Source organism: Thalia democratica, chromosome 2, assembly GCF_965202585.1.
Source record: "Thalia democratica chromosome 2, ktThaDemo2.hap1.1, whole genome shotgun sequence".
In the NCBI taxonomy this organism is placed as follows: Eukaryota; Metazoa; Chordata; class Thaliacea; order Salpida; family Salpidae; genus Thalia; species Thalia democratica.
Window position 1 is genome coordinate 29,211,473 of NC_139166.1, and position 24,546 is coordinate 29,236,018.

Below are 24,546 nucleotides of genomic sequence, written 5' to 3' on the forward strand. Positions count from 1 at the left end.
TTGTATAAAACAAACATACATTAAAATAATTCTGCTTCCTATAAATAGTATAAAATCAAAAGTATCTATAAATTTAAAACAAATTTTTAATTTAATATTTAAATACTTATTTAAAGCATTTATACTACTTTTTAAACTTAAAAGAAACTATTATTACTTTAAGTTAGTAAAAACACAAAAAGTATTTACTTTTAATAGAACTAAATCTATTTAGTAAAATATCGAAACATCTGTAACAAAAAAACATGTAAAACTCAATAGCAGCAGGGGTATACTAAATCTAGTCCATGAGCAAACTCAAATTTTTATTATGCTTTTTTTTAATATGTAAAATTTAAAAATAATTTGTTGTATAAAAGACCCTTTCTAAAAATAGACCTTTTAAGCAACTTTGAATCATTAGCTTAAAAGGCTGCTGACCCTTATAAGATTGTAGCTTTGACTTGATTTAGTTTAAAAAATAATTTGACAAAAATGAATTAAACTGCCTGCAGCTAGTCCAAAGGCATATCAACTCTGTGTTTAAACAATAAAAATAAATAATTTAAATATGCCTCAAAAAACTCTTTACTTAATTCATAACTAAACAAATAAAAACAAAATTTTTCAAATCTTAATTTTCAAATAATTTATTGATAATTAACCTTTGTTAGTAGCTGTATATCTGATAACTTTCTTAAGAACTAACTAATTAGAATACAACCTCTATTTGTTTTTACTACAAGTGTATACTACTTAAATGGTACTTTATAAAAATATTTCAACTAAACTTCACTCAGAGTGTCAACACAAAACATAGTACTTTATTTTAGATAGTTTTAAGAACTTTATAAAAATTCAAGAAAAGACAAATTATATGTAGAGTTGATCAAGTGTTTCAATCAAGATTATGGTTGTTATAAGGGATGTCACTCTTTTAGACAAAAAAAACTAGTCTGTGTGACTATTAACTAGTTTGAATTAGCCAGAGTTTATTTAAAAACCTCAATTATCTTGAATCCAGTGTTGATTGTGCACAGCAGAGTTGTCAATGTGGTAAAAATATACATTGCAACAACTTTGATTGTTATTAAAGCAGGGCTGTTAAAGACTTTTCTTAAATTGAGCAGTTCTAAACTTTAAAGTATTTTTGTTTATTTGTTAAAAATAAATGTTAACAGTGAAAATGTGAGAAAGCAAAGCAATTACAACAATTATATTAACAAAAACTGAGGCACAGTAGTATGCACATAGTTTGTTTTAGTCTGAACAGGAATTATTTGAGGTAAAAAATTATGTGTAAACACCTGCATAAAAATATTTGTTCAATTTTTTATAGTTACTAACAGACTTTAATATTTCATGCAAATTCAAAAATAACTTATCCTTAAAAATTATATTATTAAAAATATCTAAACAGCTTTTCCATTATAGTGAAAATTTTTAATACTGATTTACTTATTATACTTATTCACTGCACATTTTTTATGGTGATTCACTGTGCTTAGTTGTTTAAGATAATGAGAACCATTAGTATAAATTAATACTTTATTTTTTGTAGGAAAGTTCAGGACAGTAAATATAACAAAGTAATATATAGGTATGTTAAAAAATGAATATGAAATATAACTTTATAAAGCACAGCTAGCAGCAAGGGATAAAAAATCTTGTGGCTTAAAAATAATAAAAATCAACACTATAAATTTCTAAAAATGATATAGTAAAATATAAAATTAGTTTTAAAACATCCAAATATTTAAAAGTAAACTAACTTAAACTTATTTAAAGGCTAACAAAAAACTAGCATGTATTTTTCATAATATCTTTAAACTAGCCTGAGTTTCTCAAAAAGAAAAAAACCTGATTCAGAAGTTTTTTTTTGAAAATATTAAGTTATCTGAAATAAGGCGGCAAGTCATGTGTTAGATTTTGGTAGAATTTAATTTAAAAAATTTAAAGACTACTTGTATATAAAAAAACTAAAACACAAGACTGTAAAAAACAAATCAAAGCATTGAAAACTATCTCTAAAATCTAAACAATCAACCTAACATTAAACTAAAAAATTTAAAAGTGTTTTAAATACTGTTAGAACTTTTTATGCTTTAATTATTTTTTACTATCTTATAAATTTATATATATAAAACAGGGTTGCCAAAATTTTGTTTTGTAAATGTCTTTAAGGTTTTTTGAAAAACAAGTTTTTGGGTTATTCTTAATATAAATTAAAAGTAAAAAACTTTCTCAAATAGTATAAAAACACTGAAAATATGCTGTAAACCTACTTAAAATATGTTTAAAAAAAATTATGCAATTTTATTATTTTCTTATTATAGAGTTCTTGTATCTAATCAAAAATGACGGCTTTAAATACTTTTTAAGTTAAACGTTGCAAGATCGAACTAAGTGATCAAGACATATTCAAAAAAAAGACTTTTGATCAAAATTCTAGGTTTTTATGCCAAAATTTTAAAACCTAAATTTTTCTTCGATTCAAGGATTATTGGCAATCCTGATATATATCAGTGATACATATTTTACTGTAATGTCACAAAAATTCAAATTTATATGTATAGCAATCTTTATACACATTGCATATCAGTGCAAATTTTTAAACACTTTTTTAAGATTAAAATTTAATTAAGAAGTTAAAGAATGACTAGCTTAATTGAGCTTATAGAAATTCTTACTAAAAAAATAAATTTAAAGTACTTTTATATAATATTCTATTTTAAATGCAATATGTTGAAATTATACTACCATACATGAACCAAATTAAAGTTAATAAATATGATGAGAAAATATACTAATGTAAACAAATCTCTTCTAAAAAATTTTTAAAGTCATTAATACAACAGCTTTGTGTAAAAAGGTCTTAATTATTTTATACAAAACAAAATTGATATTTATACAACAACAACTGATTTACTTCAAATTAAGCCAATAAAAGTACTGTTACTATCATCGTAATTGTAAGTTTTTAAATATAATAAATTCTTATATTTGATATTCTTCAACTGACTTCTTAATTTTGGACTTGTATATTTTGCATTTTAGGACTTTTAATTTTTAATTGATAGTTTTTTTTTCTCCCAAATTTACATAAGACTTTATAGTTTAAATAAATTGTTGAAAGCTTACCATGGATACTAAGTAGAAACACTATAAAAACTATGTTAAATGTAGTGCGAAAGTATTAGTAAAGTTATAGTTTCTGATTTAACAGCAAAGATTTTTTTCAATACATTTTTTATTAGTTTTCTTAAACTAAATTGAATAAACTTTTGAAATTTTAAATTTTTAATAAAAAAATTTTTTATTGAAAAACTGAAAATTAAAAAATCCTTAGTATATAAATAGTAGTTACAAAATTTGTATTTAATTTAAAGCACTTATTGTAAAATAAAAACTGTTACAGTCAAACAAACAAAGCTTATCTTAACAAAGTTAAAATACATGCTTTATTTATCATATTAAAAAAGTATTTAATTCAATAAACAACTTAGTATTAGTAATTTTTAATAAAGTCAAGTCTTTGAATTTAATAAAACTAAGTTAAATAGGTTTTTAAAGTTTTATCATACAAATTACAATAATCTTTTTAGAAAACAAATATTTCTTAATATACATATTTCTTATACTAATTAAAATATTGACTTTATTAAAAAGTGTGTTCAAAACAAAATAAAAAAAAACACACCTGAAAATTGATACTGTTTTTTTAATAAAGAATAATTAAAGCAAAATGTAGAGTAACAATATAGTGCAAGTCTAAATTAGAGCTCGAGAAAAAGTAAAACGACTTTCTTTTGTAATCGTATAGTAAAAATAATAGAGTTTCTTTTATTTTTATTAAATTTAAATGTGCTGGTAATAAATGTTTAGCAAAATTACGGTCTAGGACTAAGGTTTAGTTTTAAAAACATTGCTATTGTCTTGATAACAACCTACGACTTAAGTAGTGCCTATGATTTTTAATTAACTATCTGAAATTCTTCTTACATTGAAAATTACAACTTTTACCAATGTTAGAATGTAAAACTTATTGTCTTTTTATTTAAACACCTAAAATTTGTACAACTTAAAAAAGCATCTCATACGATTTTCATTTTTGTTATTCTCAGACATTCTACTCATTGCACAACTTAAGCTGAAAATATGTTTTTAATTCTCAAAACTGAGCTTAATCTTTATTTGTTCTCAAAACATAATTTCCTAAATCAATTAACAGCAAGTTTATTGACGCATAACTTTATAAAACTATCACAATAAACATTGTTTTATTAACAGGACGCTAGATTTAGTACGATCTATCTCAATAGACTTGCACATTAAACAATAAATAAGTATAGACATTGGAGTTTATTAGTCAGTAAAAAAAGGTATGTACTAATTATAATAACCAATCAGGGGCGTGTTTTGACTGGTGTCATGTTTCCTGTGAACCCCCTGAAAAAAGAAAAAAAGAAAAAAAGATACTTAGAATATCACTAAAAACCTTATTTATTGACTTTGTTTTGGTTATTTGATAAACTTTAAATAATGAATGTTGAATTTATAACACTGAAAGATTAAAAAGTTTCCTTAACAAAAAATGCTCGTTTTTGCCAAGCTGAAATAGATTTTAAATAAAATTTTAATTGTGACATCATAATAGGTAAAAGTTTTAAAGTAGCATTTTTTCTAGGAAACTTTTTACTAAGATACTCTTAGTTCATATTATAAATTGTTACTTAGTGTAAACAATTTTTGATTAAGTATTGTTTTTCAACTAGTAAGTACAATTTTGCTCAAAAAATGTCCAATATAACCACTAAAGTTTTATTTACTTAGTAGATTTTATGTAATAATAGTTTATGCTTAACTTTAGGTGAGCACTAATATCAAGCTGAAATTATAATAAATTTGATGTCTTATTTAAATATAATTTTAAGCTAAACGTTTTTATTTTATAAAAATACAAATAAATTAAACTTATTTATCATAAGTTAACAAAACTTTAATATTTAATCGATTCTATTTTACAATATAAAGTGATTATATCAATACAATAGTTTTTATTGATTACGATATTGTAAAATAAAGTTAATTAAGTCTTTTAGTTTTTAATATTTAAATTTATTTTTTTGATATTTATTTATATAGCTTGTTTAAAACCAAGTATCAGTTTGTTTAGCTAAAAATTTTTGTTAAATAAGATATCGAATGTATTAGAATTTCAGTTTGATATTGGTGCTCACCTAAAGTTATGCCTAACCTAATAATGTTGTGTGAAGCTTTTAAACCTTGAAAAATTCAATTCAGAGAGTTTTCAAAATCATATTTAGACCACTACAACACCTAGCAATTTATTCTCTTATCATTTAATGGTATTTTAATGTTTTTATTTAAGTTATTTTATTTTTGTACATTTGTTGGCCACAAAATTGATTCTTGATTTTTTGAAATTTTCAACTCAGAGAGATTTCAAAACATCATTAAATTCCCTGCTCCATCAGGCAAACATTTAATTAAAATTTAAAGATATTTTAATTTAATTGTATAAGTCTAACATGTTTCATAGTGAAATTCCAAATTTTATTTAAGTTGTTTTACTTTTGTATATCTCTTGGCCACAACATTTATACATTTTAATTTTTATTGATTAAATTAATTAAAAAAATATTTTCATTATAAATAGTTTATTTTAGTTTTTAAATGTAAAGAGTTTAAAATTTGAAAGAAAAATTTGTAAGTAGTTTACTAAATATTGCGTAGTACGCACTACGCACAATGCGAACTTAATTGGCAGTACATACCTAAGAAATGCGTACTTAAGCGGCAAATAAGAAAAAAATTGTGAACCCCCTTTGAAAAATATCTAGACACGCCCCAGTAACCAATTAATTTTTGAAAAGAAAAAAAAACCTTGTACAATACTTCGCAGTAGCAAACAAATTTGGTAAATCAAAAAAGCTTTCTGAAGTAAGAACTTTTTAATTTATCTTAAAAAAATTTATTATCAAAAAATATGTTACATATTTAGTGCTGTGTTAAGACAAGGTTTTGTTAACATAAAACGCTTAAAAATACAACAAAAGTGCGAACGCTTAAAGCTATTAACAACGGACTGGTGATGGGAAAGGTGTTTTGATCATCACACTAGACACCACCATCAAACTCGTAAACACTGCTTCAATTTTTATTTCATTCTATGGTTTTACATTTCTTTGTCTCTACAAAATGAAATACTAGTATTTATAAACTTACAGATACATTAATCGAAAAGTTAAATACACGAAAAGGTTCTTTCTTTCACCAGGTCCTTAGACCAAACTTTTAGAGCTCTTTTTTTGTCGTTAGAAAAACAATTATAGCCTTCAATTAATAGAAAACAACGATAAATACTTTTGTAGACAAAAAAGTAATAAAAAATTAGTAATTTTTTTTTTAAATGGCTAAAATTAATTGCGTCATTAATATTTTTCCAAAAATTTTATTAATATTGTCAAATTCTTAAACTTGATATTTGACACTTCCATATTTGACACTAAACTCTTTAAATCATAATAGTTAAAATAAATTTATTCGGTTTAATCCTGTCTGCATGGTGTAGGTTGTCATTTTCATCCCTACTTTAAATTATAATTTATCTGAAAGTTGATTGTAGTTTTGTATTTTAAAATAATAATTTATGTTAAAGAAATATTTGTGTAAAAATCGGAAATTGACAGCTTCAACAACTTGTCAATATGACAAAAACTAGGCTATAATAAACTAGACGCTTGTGTACAAAAGATATGAAATATATCATGCTTTTATAAACTTGAAGCTAATTTTTTTTTTAGTTTATAACACACAGTATTCAAACTTAATTTATATTTAAAAACAATTATAAATATATATTTATTTACTAAAAGTGATGTTATTATAATTTTTTGTTATTATTTGTAGTAGTATAGTTAATTAAATACTTAGAATTAGAAGGTAAAATGAACCATATTAAAATATATACCAACTACTCAAAAAACTAGCTTTTTTTTCATTAAACAAAAATACTCTTTTTATTTTTTTTTTTAATTCTAAGTAGGCTAAAAGTTATACCTAGCTTACAAGTAGTTTAACAACTACTGTTACTAATTTTTTTTTAGCTTATAAAAAACGATTGAAACATGTTTCTTTATGAAATGTAGTAATCAAAGAAAACATCGACAAATGTTTACAGATGCCAAGCCTGGATTTTCTTATACCGTAAGGCAAGCCCAAATAAAAGTTTTGGTCATACCAATTTGGTCATCAGAAGTTTTCGATAGAACAAACCCGGGTCTCAGTCTACCGAAAGCCTGTAGTCTGATGGTCGAGTTGGTATGATTAACACTTTATGAACTGAGTAGATGCATAATTAAATGGACCTATGATGGACTTATACAATTTTTATAGTTTATATTAGCTTTTTCTGACTGATGAAAAATGGTGGGTATTGTGGTATAAAATATGTTTTAATATTTTCTTAGTAGGACATTTTTTTATGCTAGATTGGATACACTATAAAAATACGTATCCAGCATGAGTTTAAATTTTCAAAGAATAAACTTTTTCACATCATGATCAGCTTATGTCGTGTTTATAAAAGTTTTGATATGTGTATATAATCAACCAAGTTTATTAAAATATTTTTTCCAAAGATTTGTAGTACATAATATAAAAACGACTAATTTGTAGTATCCTATATGAAATATTTAAATTAAATTAATTAAATTACAATTTTCTTTCTTAAAAAAATAATATTTATTTAATATAAATTCTTTTAATAACCATTTCATATCAAAATAAGTTCACTTATATACAGTTTGATAAAAAATATTTTTAGTTCAAACTCTACAAAAAACACTAAAAGTATTAAGTAATTGTATTTGAAATATACATTGACTTGTTACTTTTAGCTAACGGCTTGAAAAGTCCGAGTTACTTAAAAAAAGCTTTAAGTAATAAAACAATTTACATTGTTTAGTGTTAGATAATATTTTAACAGCAACTAAATTTAAAAGAAGTAACAGTTGATTTCTTATCTAACATTTTGTAAAAATACATTTGAAAAATTTAAAGTACTTTACATTATAAAAGTTTTTTAATTTAAAGTTTTATGGTTTAAAGTTAGTTTTATGTAATCACTACTCTTTAGCCAATCTCGACTAAATTAGAAAAAAACATCATTAATAAAAGATTAAGTTATAATCTACTTTAAAGTAAAAATTATAAGAATTTTCAACAAAAATAAAAGCTAGAATATAAAAAAACGACTTTTTATATTAACTTTAAGAGCTTAAGAGTTATGAAAAGCATTTGTTGCAATAACATACATTTTTTATTTCTTTTGTTGACTTATTTGTGCTTTTAAACATAAAACATTGCGGTAAGATTTGTTTCAACATGGATTTAATTCAAAACTATACTGGTCACAATTCCAAGTCAAATTGCGTTAACTAAAGAATAGCACAGTGTTATCAGATTTCTATTTGCAGCAGTTTAAATGATATTACAAGTCATTATGATCAACAAAAACATCGGCGAAAGTCTACATAGCCAAAGCCTAAATTTTTGTATGCCGAGAGACTAGCTCAAGTTAATAAAAGGTTTGATCATATCATAACTGATGAGTCTTAATCAGGATGAAACCGGTCTCAGTCTACCGAAGGCTTGTGGTCTGATGATCGAATTGGTATCATCAAACCTTTTGTTAACAAATATGAATGAGAATATTCTTTATCAGTAAGTAATATTATTATTATTATTGGAGTTTATTGTGCGAAGATGGACTCGGGCATTAAAACCTGAGCCGCTTAAACAATACACACGAAAAAATGAAACAAACAAATTACATTCAATGAAAATTAAAAAACTAAACATAAAATAGTAAAAAATTACAAACAAATAGTCCTGTATGATCAATTATAACTTAGTATGCACAAAAAACAAAACGAAATAAATTCTTATATACAAACTTATACATAGACTATAAAAGATTACACATTTACAAAAATGATATATAACAACTTATAATCTGTAGGGGGAAGGCGTAGCGAAGAAAAATTATTGTTAGTGATACTAATACTTTAAAATAAGTAAATAGAAATTACTTCAAACCATCATTATAATAAATTTTAAATCGATAATCACTGTATTTTACTTGTGTTTATATTATTTAAATCTGTTTTTTTTTTAGTTTTAATAGAAAATATTCCACCCTCCCACACGAAACCACATCCTGCGATAATTTATTTCACATATTTGTTGTTCTGCAGAAAAAATCATTTTGCCACTGACTGCTGACAAAATTATATTTACATTTTTTTTAATGATTTCTTCTCAAATTATAATTGGTCTGAGAAAAAACAAAAAACTGATAGAAAAATTCTTTATACTTACCATTAACAATTTAAAAAAGTGTTATCAAATCAAACTGCCATCTTCTATACTGTAGAGACTCCAATCTGAGCTTAACCAATCTAATTATGTATGAGGTATTTGAAATGTTGCATCTATTACAAACAAAACGGGTAAAATTTCTCTGCACAGACTCAATCCTAATAATGTCTTTTTTTAAATAGGGGGACCATATTGGGGTATTGTATTCGAGTTTAGGGCGAACGTAGATTTTAAATAATTTAGTAAGAATACTAGCAGAACTGGTCTTAAAATTTTTAAGTATTTGATAAGATGAGTTTTGAGTAATTTTATATAAATAATTTACATGTTCGTTCGATTTTAGATATATGTTCCTAAGTCTTTAAAAATTTTACTGCTGGTATTTTAGTTTTATTGACTAAAAAGTTAACAGGGAAGGGTTTATTTTATTGATGGTGAGAACTTGGCTTTTTTTTTGGATTTAAATCAAGCTTTCTTGTTTTTAGCAATTCGTGAATATTATCTAATGTTAATTGTAAAGAAGTTTCTGACTTGCTAAATTCTTTTGCGTCATCTGCAAACAGACTTATTTCGCTTTGAATGTGAGTATTTAAAGTAATATCGTTGATGTAAACTAAAAAGAGAAGACCAATGACTCCAGCTTGTGGTACTCCACTGTGAATTTTCAGAGGATCTTATAATGTGTTGTTAATGAGTACACTTTGTGACCTACTATTTAAAAATTCGTTTAACCAAGTTATCATCAATACCATATTGAGTCATAATTTTTAATAGTCTATTGTGTGACAGAGAGTTAATAAATATATTTAATGCAAGAAAAGCTGTTATATTTGTAAATTGGAAACGTTAACAAGTGCAGCTGAAGATGACAAGTAACTACTTACAAAAAGACAATACACTTCAAACAACTGTATATATATTCCATATAAAAAAGTACACTTATACATTATTAGTTAACATAGATTTCTCTATTTTCACCGACTTGTCTATCTAATTTACTCTTTTAGTCATATATTTAAACTTTATCAGCATGCCTGACAAAAGCATAGAATTTTTACGTTAGTATAAAGCATATAGTTGCACATACCTAACCAAAAATATTGTAATCTTTTAAAGTACTAAATTCTTGAGAGTAATTTATTCTCAAATATACAGTATTGTGGTATTGAAGTAGCACAGAAAAATTCATGAACTTTAGTATTTTAAATATATTAAAAAAAAGTTACAATTATACTGATTATATAAGTCTTGTAACGGCGATCTTTTTACATATTGTTTTCAGGAAGTTCCTTTTATAGCTTCATCCACAGCATATTTAAAATCCAGAGGTTTTTATAAGATTATTTTTAAAATATAGTGTGTAAATTTAAGTTGAATTTTTATGACAGTTTTCAAAATGTTAAGATAAAATACAGGTTTAATCTAGTAGCTTGGTAGTATTTTCTTTTTTTTCATATCTTTTTAGTAAATCAGTTGCGAATATTCATTAATTGATTTAATAAAAGTAAATTTAAACTTTTTTAGTAGTTTTTATACACATTTTTGTAAATTTAACTAACGCTTGCTTTAAATACAAAATAAGCATTATGAATTTTTATTCAGTATAAAAAATGTTTTATTAGTGTTTATTAACAAGCTTCACTCACTTTTTATACTTTTTTTAATCAATTTTATTGATAGTAGCCTTATGCATCTTTTAATAGCTTTTAGTTAATATAGTTTGTAAATCTTGACTAAGCTTATTGTCTCAATAAATGTTGTTTTAATTTTCATAATTTTATTGTAACTGAGGATCTCATTAACTTCATTGATTAACTGAGCGAAAAATTGTTTTATGAATAAATACTTTTTTTTTTTCCTTGGTTTAAAAATAAAATAATTTATTTGTATTCTAGAAGAAAAATAAAAGTATACAAAAAAAAAGTTTAACTAAAATAGTATGAACTTGATATGTTCATATTTTTATAATTAAACATACTTCGTAACTTCAAATTATAATAAAAACTATAAATATAACTTTTAGGTATAAAATTATATCACTAAAATAATTTATTTTGTTAGTTGTTGAACTTGCAACAATAAAATGTTAGAACAACATTTTAAACTTATTTTTAACTAGGGTTTGAAAATACTGATACAATATGTTATGTTGTTTTCAAAGTATTTTAAAAATATTTATTTCAGTGAACTTAATGTAGCTATAACAACTTTGATTTTTAAGATTTTTTTTTAAACATTATTATGTTTTGAGTAAAAACATAGACAAAATTGATTTTTAATTTTACAAAATTCAATTGACTTTAAAGGGTTTTATTAAGACCAATTGAACAGTCAGTATACATCATCTGTTATTAAATGTCATAATTTCTATTCAATTTATAAGTTACTTTTTACTATCTACTACATTAGAAAAAGACTTTGACTACTCACCATATAAAAATTTCTAAATGGCAATTGATAAACATTAAACTAAATTATCAAACGGAATAAAAATTTGTCACCGAATCACAAACGATAGTGTTGTTCAACGTAAACAAAAGAAATCGTAAAAACTAATCCATTCAACATAAAAGGATGGCTGAAGTTTAAGCACGTAACTCATAAAGAGTTGAAAAAAAAAGTATAAGCCAGACTAAGTTTGCAAAGCTTGGTGGTGGAAAATACAAACAACAACAACAAATTTACAATGATTTCAAAGATAGACATGACTCCTTATGCCAGGTGCCCACTCTGTTACCAGAAGCACCGGAATTTTAAATTTTAGTTTCAGATACACCCAAAATCAGCCAATATTTATAAGGACCAAGCGATAGTATCTTAGGAATTCCTTTATTGAATGTTTATGTATAAAATTGTATGTTAATTGTTATTTCACAAAAACTACGTGACTGTGTTATAGTTGCATTAATAAATCGTAATTTGTACATGTGCTAGGATTTTAATAAAATAATATTTTGTACTAATTTCATAGTTTTTATAAAATGCTATTTTTCATTATCTAACATAAAAAAATTTAAGTAGTATAAATTCTAGTGTGATTAATCTGTATTTTGGACTTAATATCGTTTTATAAATATTAATATTTATAACGTACCTATAATCAAATAATACAACTACTAATTTAAATATTAAATTGGTTAGAGTAAACTAATTAAAATATTAAATTGGTTTATTTGTAACAAAAACTAGTCAGACAAATTAATGCTAAAAATCTCATAAAATTGTTCTATTTTTTTACTTCTCCTACGTCTTCAATGAAATCTTCGCCAACCTATAAATTGTTTAAAATTCTTACTTTTGCATTTATTAATAGTATAAGTTAATTGTATTAAAACTATTAATAAAACATTGTATTATCTTTTTGGTAGTAAAATAAAATAAACGTTTATCCGTAAAAACTAAATAATTTCAACAGCTAAAATGTGTGGCATAAATATACAAAGCATAATTTGAAACTTTTGCTCAACTTTTAATCTTTACTTATAAACTTAAGTAATAAGATAGCATAAATAGTATGTTGTACAATTAAGTTGGTGTTATCAGCAACGCTGATATGAGTATAATACGAGAAACGGTATCTAAGTATTTTTTACCATTTTTTTTTAATATATAGTATTAATAAAAGGACAGTAGTATTTAACCTTCTGGAAAAATATTAATATATTATTTATACTTTTAATCTGTATAGTAGTATTTATAATTTGATTTTGCTTTTAGTTGATCGTACATTATGAATTAAAATCAGCAAAATTTTAAAGGTTGTTAACTTCTGTAAAAATTAAAAATATTTTAAATGGAATATAGATTTTTAGCAGGTTGCCATAGAATATAGCTTTTTACATGCCCTTATGTAAACTACATGCTAATTGCAAAAACAAAAATTTGGCAACTATGCTTTTATAAATTGCAAAATGTATGTTTTTAATAAATTTTTATGGGCATTACAACTAAAGAAATAGTATATCTCAAAAAAATTTCTTAAATAAATTAAATGTTTCAGAAAACCGAGAAGACTTAATTATAAAAAATATTCACATAAACTAAAATATGTAAAAAAAAAAAAAAAACAAACTTGAGGGTACTTTTCAAGGATGAAGTCGATGAGTTCATAGGTGACGTCACCTTGTATCATGATACTGTCGGCGCCCTGCACTGTTGACCCGCATGAAAACTTCTGTGCAAACGACTTCGACGCTTTCTTAAGATCAATACCTGATTTCAAATGTTTAGATATAAAAGAAATGAATTTGCATAAAAGTTCTGAAAGATCATTTCATAAATTATTAAAGCTTTTAGGTGATAGGTGTAAAACTACTATTGTGTATAAAAATACTAAAATAGCCAAGGAATAACTTTTAAATTATTTATAAAAAATATTTTAATTTTATTAAACTAAGTACATTAAATAGTTGCAGATAAATGAAAAATAAACATAGCCTTAATTTGTGGGTAAAGATCGAAAAAAAATCTAATTCAATAAATAAATTGTGGTCTAAAATACTAACTGAATTGTTTACTGATCTTTGAAACATACTTGTTACTGGTTTTTAAGAAATTTCTTCCAGGTTTTCGAAAGTACACGTTTTTGGGTCTATTTTTAGTTTAAAGTTAAGATTAAAAACTGTGTAAAGTAGTATAACAACATTGAAAGATACTGTAAAGCTACTTTAAATGCGTATTTTAACTTAAAAAAAAATTGATGATGACAAATTTGTTTTCTTTATATGGTAATTTTTTGTATCAAATCAAATTTTACTACTAAACATGTAAAGAAAAGTTTAAAACTCCAGGCTTTTCAAGTTTTTTTCAGCCTAAAATGTAAAATTCCAAGTTTTTCCAGGTCTCCAGGTTTTGTGGCAACCCTGTTGATACCTTGATGAAAAACATATATGATAGAACTAATATTCAATATAATTATAAAAATATTGCCTAAGATTATAAAAAATCTAAAAACCTTAGTCAGCTGTTTTTTTTGGATATACTGAAAACTATTGTATTTTGTACAGATGCGATTTTATTTAAAAAGGAGAGAAAATTGTTTATAAAAATTGTAAATAATAAAAAAAAAAGTTTATGACAAACTAAAACCTTTTTCGAACTCAAAGATTACAAATATTACATTTTTAAGTAATATTGTGAGTAAGAAATACTTAAATGCGGTTGTAATTAATTTTTATTTTAAGATAATAAAAAAACTGTTACAACTAATCGTAAACTTACTTTTTGTAGAACTCATTTAAGAGAAGAATAATTACTAAAAAGTAATAAATAGTTATAATCTAATTACTTGAAAAAAGGTTATGAAGATACATACAATAAAAGTTATAGAGCTTATTTTATTTTAGGATAATTTATAATGAGAATTTAATGGCATAGGGGATAAAAAACTTTTTTAGTCTTATTTTTTTCCATAAATACTTAAGCTACCAGTTAATTCTTAATGTTTATTTAAAGTCGAAATAATTTTTGAGACATAAGCGTTTTAGATACAATTAAATTGTTTTTTTTTTGTTTTTAGTATGCGTTTCGTATAACGAACACATTGAACTTTTTAACTTTAATCGTTAGTGAGTTAAATGTGTTCTTTATGGGAAACACAAAAAAAAAACAAATTTACTAAAAACATGGTTGCCACTGATCAAGCTGAGAAAAATTTCCTGACTTTTTACAAAAATTTTCCTGACTTTTCTAAATCAAACTCTTAAATTAAACTTATTCTAAAATACATAATCTAACACTTGAAACTATATAAAGCTTTCAATCTAATTTTAATACAGGTTAAAAACAACAGTTTTTTGCTGAATTCTATCATCAAACTTCCAGTACATCACTTGAACCAATTGTGTATGATTGATGTTTGTAATAAACAGCTCTATCAGCAAAATACTTGTATTATTACCTTATAAACACAGCTTGTCTGAAAAAAGACACAATTTTTTAGCATTTCCTAGCATAAATGTATCTAGATCAGTGGTCGGCACGCTAATTCGAATCCGTGAACCTTAAATCACAAAATTAAAATTCTGTGCACCCCAATTTACATTTTTTAGCGCCGCTAGTGTTTAAAAATATGTAAACACTTTTAATCGTCTCTTTACTAATATTTCGGTAACCCCAAATTAATTTTTACGCGCTAACTAAAAATTAACCAGTTTACCTTATCTATTTTAATAAACTTTTAGTATCAATTTTATTTCATCTTATTTTTACAACAATATTTTACTTGTATCACCTAGGTCTAAAATACTAACTAGATTAATTTTTCATGATTTAAAACTAGACTTAGTCATCCTTGGAGAGCTAAATATGTGACAGACCTGATGTTATTGACCCTTTCTATACTTTAACTTTATTATAAGTAAAACATAATTGAATTTTTTTGGCCAAACTAATTTTCTGTTCAAATATCAGTGGAATAAGCTGATTAATATAGTGATTTTTTAATGTAGCAAAAAGATTTTAAACAATAAGAGTTAATAAAATTAAACATTAATAGAATACGAACCGTTTTATTTTGTTTTTAAGAATCTATGAGATTTGCTCACTTCAGTTTTTCTTTTGGTGGCAAAGGGTGGAAGAAGTTTTACATTATGTAACAAAATAGATTTAGGAGAGTACAAAAATCGTCGTTGGTCGTTTTATTAACAACAAAATGGTCAACAAGATATCAAGGTTGAATATGTCTTAAATGTGGAAACATTTAAAAAATAATATTAATTTAGTTTCTGAGCGAAAAAAAAAAATTCATGTACCCCAAAATAAGTTTCATGCACCCCAAAAGTCTCGTGCACCCTAAAAAATATTTCATGTACACTAGTGTGCACCAGTGTACACCGTGCCGACCCCTGATCTAGATAAACAAACGACATGTAAGTAACTGCTTAGTTATAAAGAACTCAATTATTTACTTAAACAAAAAATACTTTGGTTCAAAAATTATGCTAGATAAACGTTTGTGTATATATCACAGTTTCACTATGGAAGTGTCCTTGCTACAGATCATCAATATTAAAAAGCTTACAAAATCTGCTTGTTCAAGTAGGGTACTTGTTCAATATATTGATAGAAAATTTATGCAGTTTTATTAAGGATATTTTACTAATTTATACGAGATGAAGGCATTGGAAATTAAATTAAATATTTTTGTAAATTTCTAGGAAAATTTTAGAATTTTTTCAGACTTTAATAGACTTTTAATTAAATTTTACCATTTGAAGGCTTTGAAAAACAAGGAATTTTGTAAATTTAAACTGACAAAATCTGACTTTTTTTTTAATTTAATCAAATTTCCTGACTTTTTTTCAAAACCCCCCATTTTTTCCTTACTTTTGTCATTTTTTAAATTTTTTTTTGACTTTTCCTGACCGAGTGGCAACCCTGTAAAAATCTATCTCCTACTACGGTTTTAAAAATTGTTAGAAAACGTTCCATGCAATTTCAAATAAAATATCTTGTAGGAATTTTTATATTTTAAGCTAATAATTTTTTTTTTTAATATAAACAAAAACAATTTTTTTTTGGTAACTATTTAGTAATTTTCAACTTTTAAAAATTATTTATTACATATTTTTCTAAATATTGCAAGAAATATTTCCTAAAAATTTGAGATATTTATTTCAAAAAATGTAGGAAAAATAGACTTAAAGTGATTTTTATTTCTTATTCCTGTTAGTTTTCTCCTACCATATGGAAATTATCTTACTCTATTTATTTATCCTTTATCTATCTTATATCTATTAATTTTACCTTTTACCGGTTATATTTTATCTATTGATTTTAGTATTTAAAAAATGTAAAAAGCAACTCAGAGCTTAGTTACAACTCTATAAACTTAGATCAAGTTGTAATAAAAGTTATTAAAATAATAGCTAACAATAGTTTTAGCATAACGCGTACGAACCCTAATCATAATTTATGAATAAGATAAACAATATTAAAATAAGATTATTTCAACCTAAACCGGGTATACTTTGTAAAAACAAGTTTGAAAAAATCTTCAGCAGTAGGATTTAAATTACTATTTTAATTAAATTAAATCCTACTGCCTGGGATTTTCTAACACCGTTTTACCAAGTCTACTATACCCTTCCTTATCTTTAATCTTACTACAAAAATATATTATTTAAGCAAAATTTTAGCAGAGTTATACTATAAATTAGTTCTCTACTTTCAAGAGAAACAGCTCGTGGGAATTCAAAAAAAAAAAGTTTATCTTACTAAAAGTTCCTAGTCCTTCCACTCTGGTCATAAACTTCCGTTTAGCTCTCGGCACTTTTGCTATTTTTATCATCTGAGGTTCTTTTTTAGCTTTTACTTTCAATCCTTTTCCTTTTCCCCCGCGCTTTTGACGCTTTTTGTCTCCACTTGGCTCTTCTTTATTTGAAAATATTTAAGTTTTTAATCATCAAATAAATAATAAATTTTCTAAAACTTTAATGAAACTTTTTCAGATCTTTAGAATAAATAAACTTTTATAATAATTAATAACGATTTTGTTATACACTAAACTACGAAAAAACAATAGCTGGATATAGTTGTGTAAATTTATAAATAATAATTATTGAAAGTATTAATTTTTGGTCTCTTTAAGAAAATACTTAATTTACTTTAAACTTATTGATACGCTATCGTGGTTAAAAACAGCTTAATATTTATTTTCAAAATAACAATAATCAAATATGTCTCATAAAGTTTTGAGTGAATTTAAAGCAGTGATGATTGTAAAACTAGTCATCAACAATAATTACTATTAAATTATATTTATAAAAAATCAATTGACTTGATAATTGTTTAAATATTACAAATATCATTACATTTCAAATGCAATAATTTTTAAAACGCTCACAATTAATTCTTTAAGATTACATAAATAAAGGGACGGTTTTTAACACGAATTCATATTGAGTTGCCTTGAACTATAAGTTTTCAAATTGACTCAATTATTTTTTAAGGTTTGACTAACTAAAATTATATATCAAATACAGTTATACAAAACTCATTTGTTTCATATTTTTTACAGTTTTTTGTATCAGTATTAGATTTGCACATATAATTACATTTGCAAGTACTGTTTTTTTTGAATAAATGTAATATTTGAACAAATAACCTTATTCTTAGTATTTAAAATAACTTTTCTATTTTAAATCTAAACTTTTCTACTCTATCATTATCTTAAACTTAAAAGTAAAGATCTTAAAGTTAACCCCTAACTTTAAATCTTAAACCAATTGTCTTAAAAATTTAATACCTCCAACCTTTAACTCAATTCTATACACTTCAAATTCAAATTATGAAAAATTACTTTATATAACTAGTTTTAAACAGGGTTGCCTAAGGTTTTTTAAATTTCTTCCAGGTTTTTTGTACAATAACATTTTGGTCGTCTTTAGTATAACATTTAATTTAAGGTAAATACCTGTCTTAAGTAGTATAACACCATCTATCATATATAAAAAGATACTGTAAAGCTATTTTAAATGTGTTTTTTAACGGAAAACCTTTTAATAACATTTTTTTCTTCACATAAGAAATATTTTTCATATCTGATCGAAACTTCATTACTTAACATAACATATAACATTTATTTAAAATTCAAGGTGTTTTAATTATTTTGTTGGAAATTCCAGGTTTTTTTAGAAATTTATAAAATTCCTGGTTTTTCAAGTTTTTCTTAAATAAATAGTCAAATTATAGGTTTTTCCAGATTCCAGGTTTTTTGGCAACTCTGTTTTAATCCTTTAACTAAATCATAAACTAGAAATTTACGAGCTGCGACCTACCTGCTGCGTTAAAAATTATTTGTCATCAAAATACATTGATATTTTGATTTTAATGAAAAAAATCACAGTTCTCTTTACTAACATATGATTAGCTTGAAATTTTCAATATTTATTTTGATTTTTATAAGTCAATTTTAGTCTTATCTTTTTAAACTAATATGTTCAAAAAAATGCATTTCTCACAAAAATTAAAACTTAAAATTTCTAAATAAATTTTGGATTATTATATTACAGCTTTGATCAGAAGTATTTTATAAGTCGCAGGCCAATTTTACAAAAAAAAAGTTGCTTGTGGCCTCAGTTATTTCAATAAATGTAATAATAACTATAAAAATACTATTTTAAAGCAATAGTGTTAAAAAGTAAGCAGTTGTCATAGTTCCTTTCCAAGTTTTCTGAATTTCTTCAAGGTTTTTAAAAGTACAAGTCTTTTGTCCGTTTATAGTATGAATTTTAAATTCAAGGTAGAAACTGTCTTAAATATACAGAAAACATAATAAAATGCTACCTTAAATGTATTTTTTGTAAAAAGAAAAAAATATGATAGCTTTTTAGTATCTAATCAAAATTCTAGGCTTTTTTTGACTAAATTGTTAAATTCCAGGTCTTTCCAGGTTTTAAGGCAATCTTGAATAATAAAACACAAGTAGTTAGTTATTTCTATATAAGGGCTAAATGTAAGTTTTATAAAAAACATTTTTTTGATTCTTTGAAAGTACATTACGGGCTGCATATTTTTACTTTTAAGTTGACTCCTGTTTTTAAAGGCTGCAAACTGCTATCTAAAGATCTTACAACGCAATCTACTTTACAGGGTTGCCACTGGTTTTTGAGAAACTTCTTTGAGGTTTTCTGAATTTCTTCCAGGTTGTCAAAGTACACGTTTTTGGGTCTATTTTAAGTTTTAAGTTAAATTTAAGGTTAAAAACTGTGTTCAGTAGTATAACAACATTGAAAAGATACTGTAAAGTTACTTTAAATGTGTTTTTCATTAAAAAAAACTTGGGTGATGATAAAAATGTTTATCTGTATGATAGATTTTTTGTGTCAAAATGAAATTTTACTACTTGACATTTATATTTTTTTTTAATTCCAGCTTTTTTAGAGACTTTTGTTCAAAATTCCAAGTTTTTTAGTGATTTTTGTTAAAAATTCGAAGTTTTGTGGCAACCCTGACTTTAAGGCCATGGGGGGTTAGCGATGTTTTTTACTAGTTGATCTTATTTTATAGGTATTCTAAGCTTTTAGATGCTTTTAATCATTTTATAAACTCAAATTATTTTTCGAGATATGACTAGTCAAAGTCGGGCCGCATAATAGGTCGCCGTATGGGAAGGGAAAACTAAAACAGCAAAAAAAGACTGTTTTATTTAAAACCTATCTCCTCCTACATTTTCAAACAATCTTCTTCGAACTTTCATAGTCCAATCTTTATACAATAACAAAAAAACGTTACTTTGGAATAAAAAAAAATTTAAAAAAAATTTTTTTTGATAAAAAAACACTTTTTTTTTTTAATTTTTGTGATAATTATTTTTTTTCTACATTATTAAAATTCAAAAGTAAGGTTTTTTCCTTTTAATATAAGGAACATTTCCTGAAAATTTGAAGAAGATTGCTTGAAAAATGAAGGAGAAGATAGATTTTTAGTGAATTTTTAAATTTCCCAAAAAATTTGCGGTCCATACGTTTGTATTGGAAACTTTTTACAAAAAACTAAATATCTCAAAAGTTAAATTATATTTTTGAATTCTATAAAAACAGGCTTGTAGATTGTATTTGAAGCTTTCATATAAAAGCCAAAGTTAATTTTTGTAAAAAAAATGTCGGAGTTAATTAAAATTTTGGGTTGTAACTACTATGGTTGTATCAAAAATATAAAACAACTTAGTACTCTGTCAGACATTTTTATACACAAATTAAAAAAATCTATAAATTAATTACATACCTCCTAGAGACAGTTTACTTAAATCTACACCTTCAGATTCAAGAATATCTTTATTTTCATCTATCCATTGTTTACAACGAACAGCTACTGATTCAGGCATAAATTCAACGTACTCAAGTGGTAATGTAGACTCTGTGTGAAAGTAAATTTTGTTTATATGCTTTAAGTAAAGAATACATTATTTTAGTATTTTATTAAATATAATTTTTTATTTTTCCAACATTTATATTTTTTGTATAATCCAATTGGTAAATTTCAAACTTATTTCTAAAATAATGATTTCATAACAATTAATAATTCAACAATGTTAACAATATTTTGGGCTAGCAAAAACATATGAAAATGATACTAGAGGAAATGGGGTTTTAAATACACGATTGCAATTTTTTGAAGGAAACTTGAGTTAACATGAGTTAGTGCAAACTAAAAAGGCAAAAAACACTATTTCACTAAAAATATACTCTCATAGTTGCCACTGATCAAGCTGAAAAAAATTTCCTGACTTTTTACCAAAACTTCCCTGAATTTTCTAAATTAAAATCTTAAATTAAACTTATTCTAAAATACATATTCTAACACTTGAAACTATATAAAGCTTTCAATCGAATTTTAATACAGGTTAAAAAGACAGCTTTTTGCTGAATTCTATCATCAAACTTCCAGTACATCACTTAAACCATCTGTGTATGATTGACGTTTGTAATAAACAGCTCTATCAGCAAAATGCTTGTAGTATTACCTTAAAACACAGCTTGTCTGAAAAAAGGCACAAATTTTTAGTATTTCCTAGCATAAATGTATCTAGATAAACAAACGACATATAAGGAACTTTTACAAGTAAAACCTTGAATTATTAACAAACTTTCACAACTAAAATCTTAAAACAATAATAAATTTTTACAGTTGAAACATTAAAACAATAAAGAACACAATTTTTTAGGAACATATAAGGAACTTTAACAATTAAAACCTTAAATCAATAAGGAACTTTCACGCTTCAAACCTTATAACAATCACGAACTTTTACAATTCAAACATTAAAACAATAAAGAACTTAATCAAATACTGTTTTTTTAAATGTAGGTACTAAAATTTATTTTTTCCGTTTTTTATTTTCCTCTTCATTTAATGAAGATATGGTTTCCTTCTTCTAAACTGCATTCCGCTTCATTTTCTTGGCAGTTAAAATAATTTGCCTCATTTTATTTAAATCGCTCTCATCTGCTGCCCCTATAATTGTTGAAGAGAACCTTTTTTCTAAATCAAGCCACAACTTGTGGGCTTCATTTCTTTTCTTTTGGCACTCATTTATGTTTACTTTCATTTATAAAATATTTCCTCTTATCATTTAGTATAAAATTTGTAACAAATAAATATATTCTTATTTACTTAAAAACTTAAGTTACTCTACAAAAAATACAAATAAACTTAATCTTGGCATATACCTCTCTTATAACTTTGAAAAAATTATAAAGAGGTAAAGTATACACATTAACTTGCTACATAAATTACTAAACTAACTGCTTAGTTATAAAGAACTCAATTATTTACTTAAACAAAAAGCACTTTGATTCTATAACTATGCTGGATTAAACTTTTTGTATATATCACAGTTTCACTATGGAAGTGTCCTTGCTACAGATCATCAATACTAAAAAGCTTACAAAATCTGCTTGTTCAAGTAGGGTACTTGTTCAATATGTTAATAGAAAATTTTTGCAGTTTTATAAAGCATATTTTACTAATTTAAACCAGATGAAGGCATTGAAAATAAAATTAAATATTTTTGTAAATTTCTAGGAAAATTTTGGAATTTTTTTCTGACTTTAATGGACTTTTAATTAATTTTTACCATTTGAAGGCTTTGGAAAAGAAGGAATTTAGTAAATTTAAACTGACAAAATCAGACTTTTTTATTTTATTTTTTCAAATTTCCTGACTTTTTTTCAAAACCTCCCATTTTTCCTGACTTTTATGTATGAACTTGTTTCTAAATATGATAGTATTGCTTGAAGAAGATTTTGTCCAAGATGCTTAAAAATTTCAAGTTTTTTAATTAGTATTTAAAGTAATTTAAATTTTGTTTAATATAATATTAAAACATAAATTAAATATATCTAAAAAACTACCTGGACAGTAAATTACTTTTAGTGGATAGGTAATATCTCCAGTATTCTTTTTATCAGACTTTATTTCTTCACCATCAGACATTTTTGTAGTTAATTATACTAATAAATAAATTATAACAAAAAATCTGTTAAAATATTAAAAGTTGTTTTCAAACAAATTTAGTCATGTGAAAAAACTCTAAAACAAAAATAAACAGACAAATTTTATTTATTATCAACCTGTATAATATTATTATAAATTATGTTGAACAATGTGCTTATTATGTTTTTTAATATCTATAAGCAGTTATAAATAATTGGCCTTTAAATTCTAGATCTCCAAACACTCAATGGAAGCATTTTTGATTTGCAACAACTTTAAAAAACTCAAGTGATCAAATAATCTAAACTTATTTTGGTTCTACAGTGCATTCTAATTTACCTTAAGCTGCATTATAGTTATACTTAATTATGGTAAGCACTAAAAACATGAGTGTAAATATATATACATACAATTATTTGTTTAGAATTGTTATAAACTATACTTTAGTAACATCATATAAATCTTTCAATATCTAAGATTTAAGTACTTGCAGAAAGAAAAATATGCATGTTTTTTCTGATCTTTTTACAAAAGTACTTATTTTCATAATAGTTTTTTAAGTAATGAAAAATTATGTTGTGTTAAGGGCATAGGGGGGGGTAAACACCCTTTTTTGGTTTTTGATCATATTTTATACAGTTTTTACTAAGCTACAAGATACTTTTTACCAATTTTAAAAATTCAAAATAATTTTTGAGATATAGCCAGTCAAAGAAGAGGCAACAATAGGATCCTTATGGGAGGCGCAAACTAAAACGGCTTCAGTGACTAAAATAAATTATGAGCTAGTATAAACAAAGGTTAATCTATTAAAAACCTTTGAAATTTTTTTGCAATTGAATTAGTATGGCTATTTCTTAAGTATATATGGTTAGACTTAATTTTTAAAACACTAAGTACCTTGCTTATATGCTTGAAAACTGTATATAAACTAATTTCTGTGTATAAAATAGTGTAATAACATTTAAAGTACAGCAACAATATTTATTTATGTGCTAGTGTTATCAGTCTTACATGCAAAAAACTAGCCTGAGCCAGACTAAGTTTATTTAAAAACCTCAAAAAGACAAAATGATCTTATCTTCAAGTCAGTGATCATATCACGTAGTTTAAAATCTTTAATGTAAGTTGAACTGTATTCCAAGCACAAACATTTTATCAGCTATTGACTGGGCAGACTACTTTTAGTTATTCACTATGCTAAGATTTTAAAGATTTTGAGAA

At 24.4% G+C, this 24,546-nt stretch overlaps 1 protein-coding gene across 1 annotated transcript; it reads right to left on the minus strand.

Annotated features, from left to right (window-relative positions):
• Positions 1 to 12,535: 12,535 nt before the first annotated feature.
• Positions 12,536 to 23,367, minus strand: LOC145829400 (density-regulated protein-like). The gene is made up of 5 exons (XM_082937178.1): positions 23,241 to 23,367; positions 21,112 to 21,243; positions 17,602 to 17,757; positions 13,457 to 13,596; positions 12,536 to 12,655 (listed from the first exon to the last, which is right to left on the minus strand). The coding sequence occupies exons 1-5, from the start codon at positions 23,320 to 23,322 to the stop codon at positions 12,611 to 12,613; spliced, it is 555 nt and encodes a 184-aa protein (XP_082793304.1). The 5' UTR covers positions 23,323 to 23,367; the 3' UTR covers positions 12,536 to 12,610.
• Between the last annotated feature and the right edge of the window lie 1,179 nt (positions 23,368 to 24,546).

What these genes read in the sequence shown, in the direction of transcription:
- LOC145829400 (XM_082937178.1), bottom strand. Translation starts at nt 23,322, where the DNA reads ATGTCTGATGGTGAAGAAATAAAGTCTGATAAAAAGAATACTGGAGAT. An exon ending in AAGTAAACTGTCTCTAGGAG is followed by an intron (nt 17,758 to 21,111) that starts GTATGTAATTAA and finishes TTTCAAATAAAG; the next exon opens with AAGAGCCAAGTGGAGACAAA. An exon ending in GGAAGGACTAGGAACTTTTA is followed by an intron (nt 13,597 to 17,601) that starts GTAAGATAAACT and finishes ATTTGAAATCAG; the next exon opens with GTATTGATCTTAAGAAAGCG.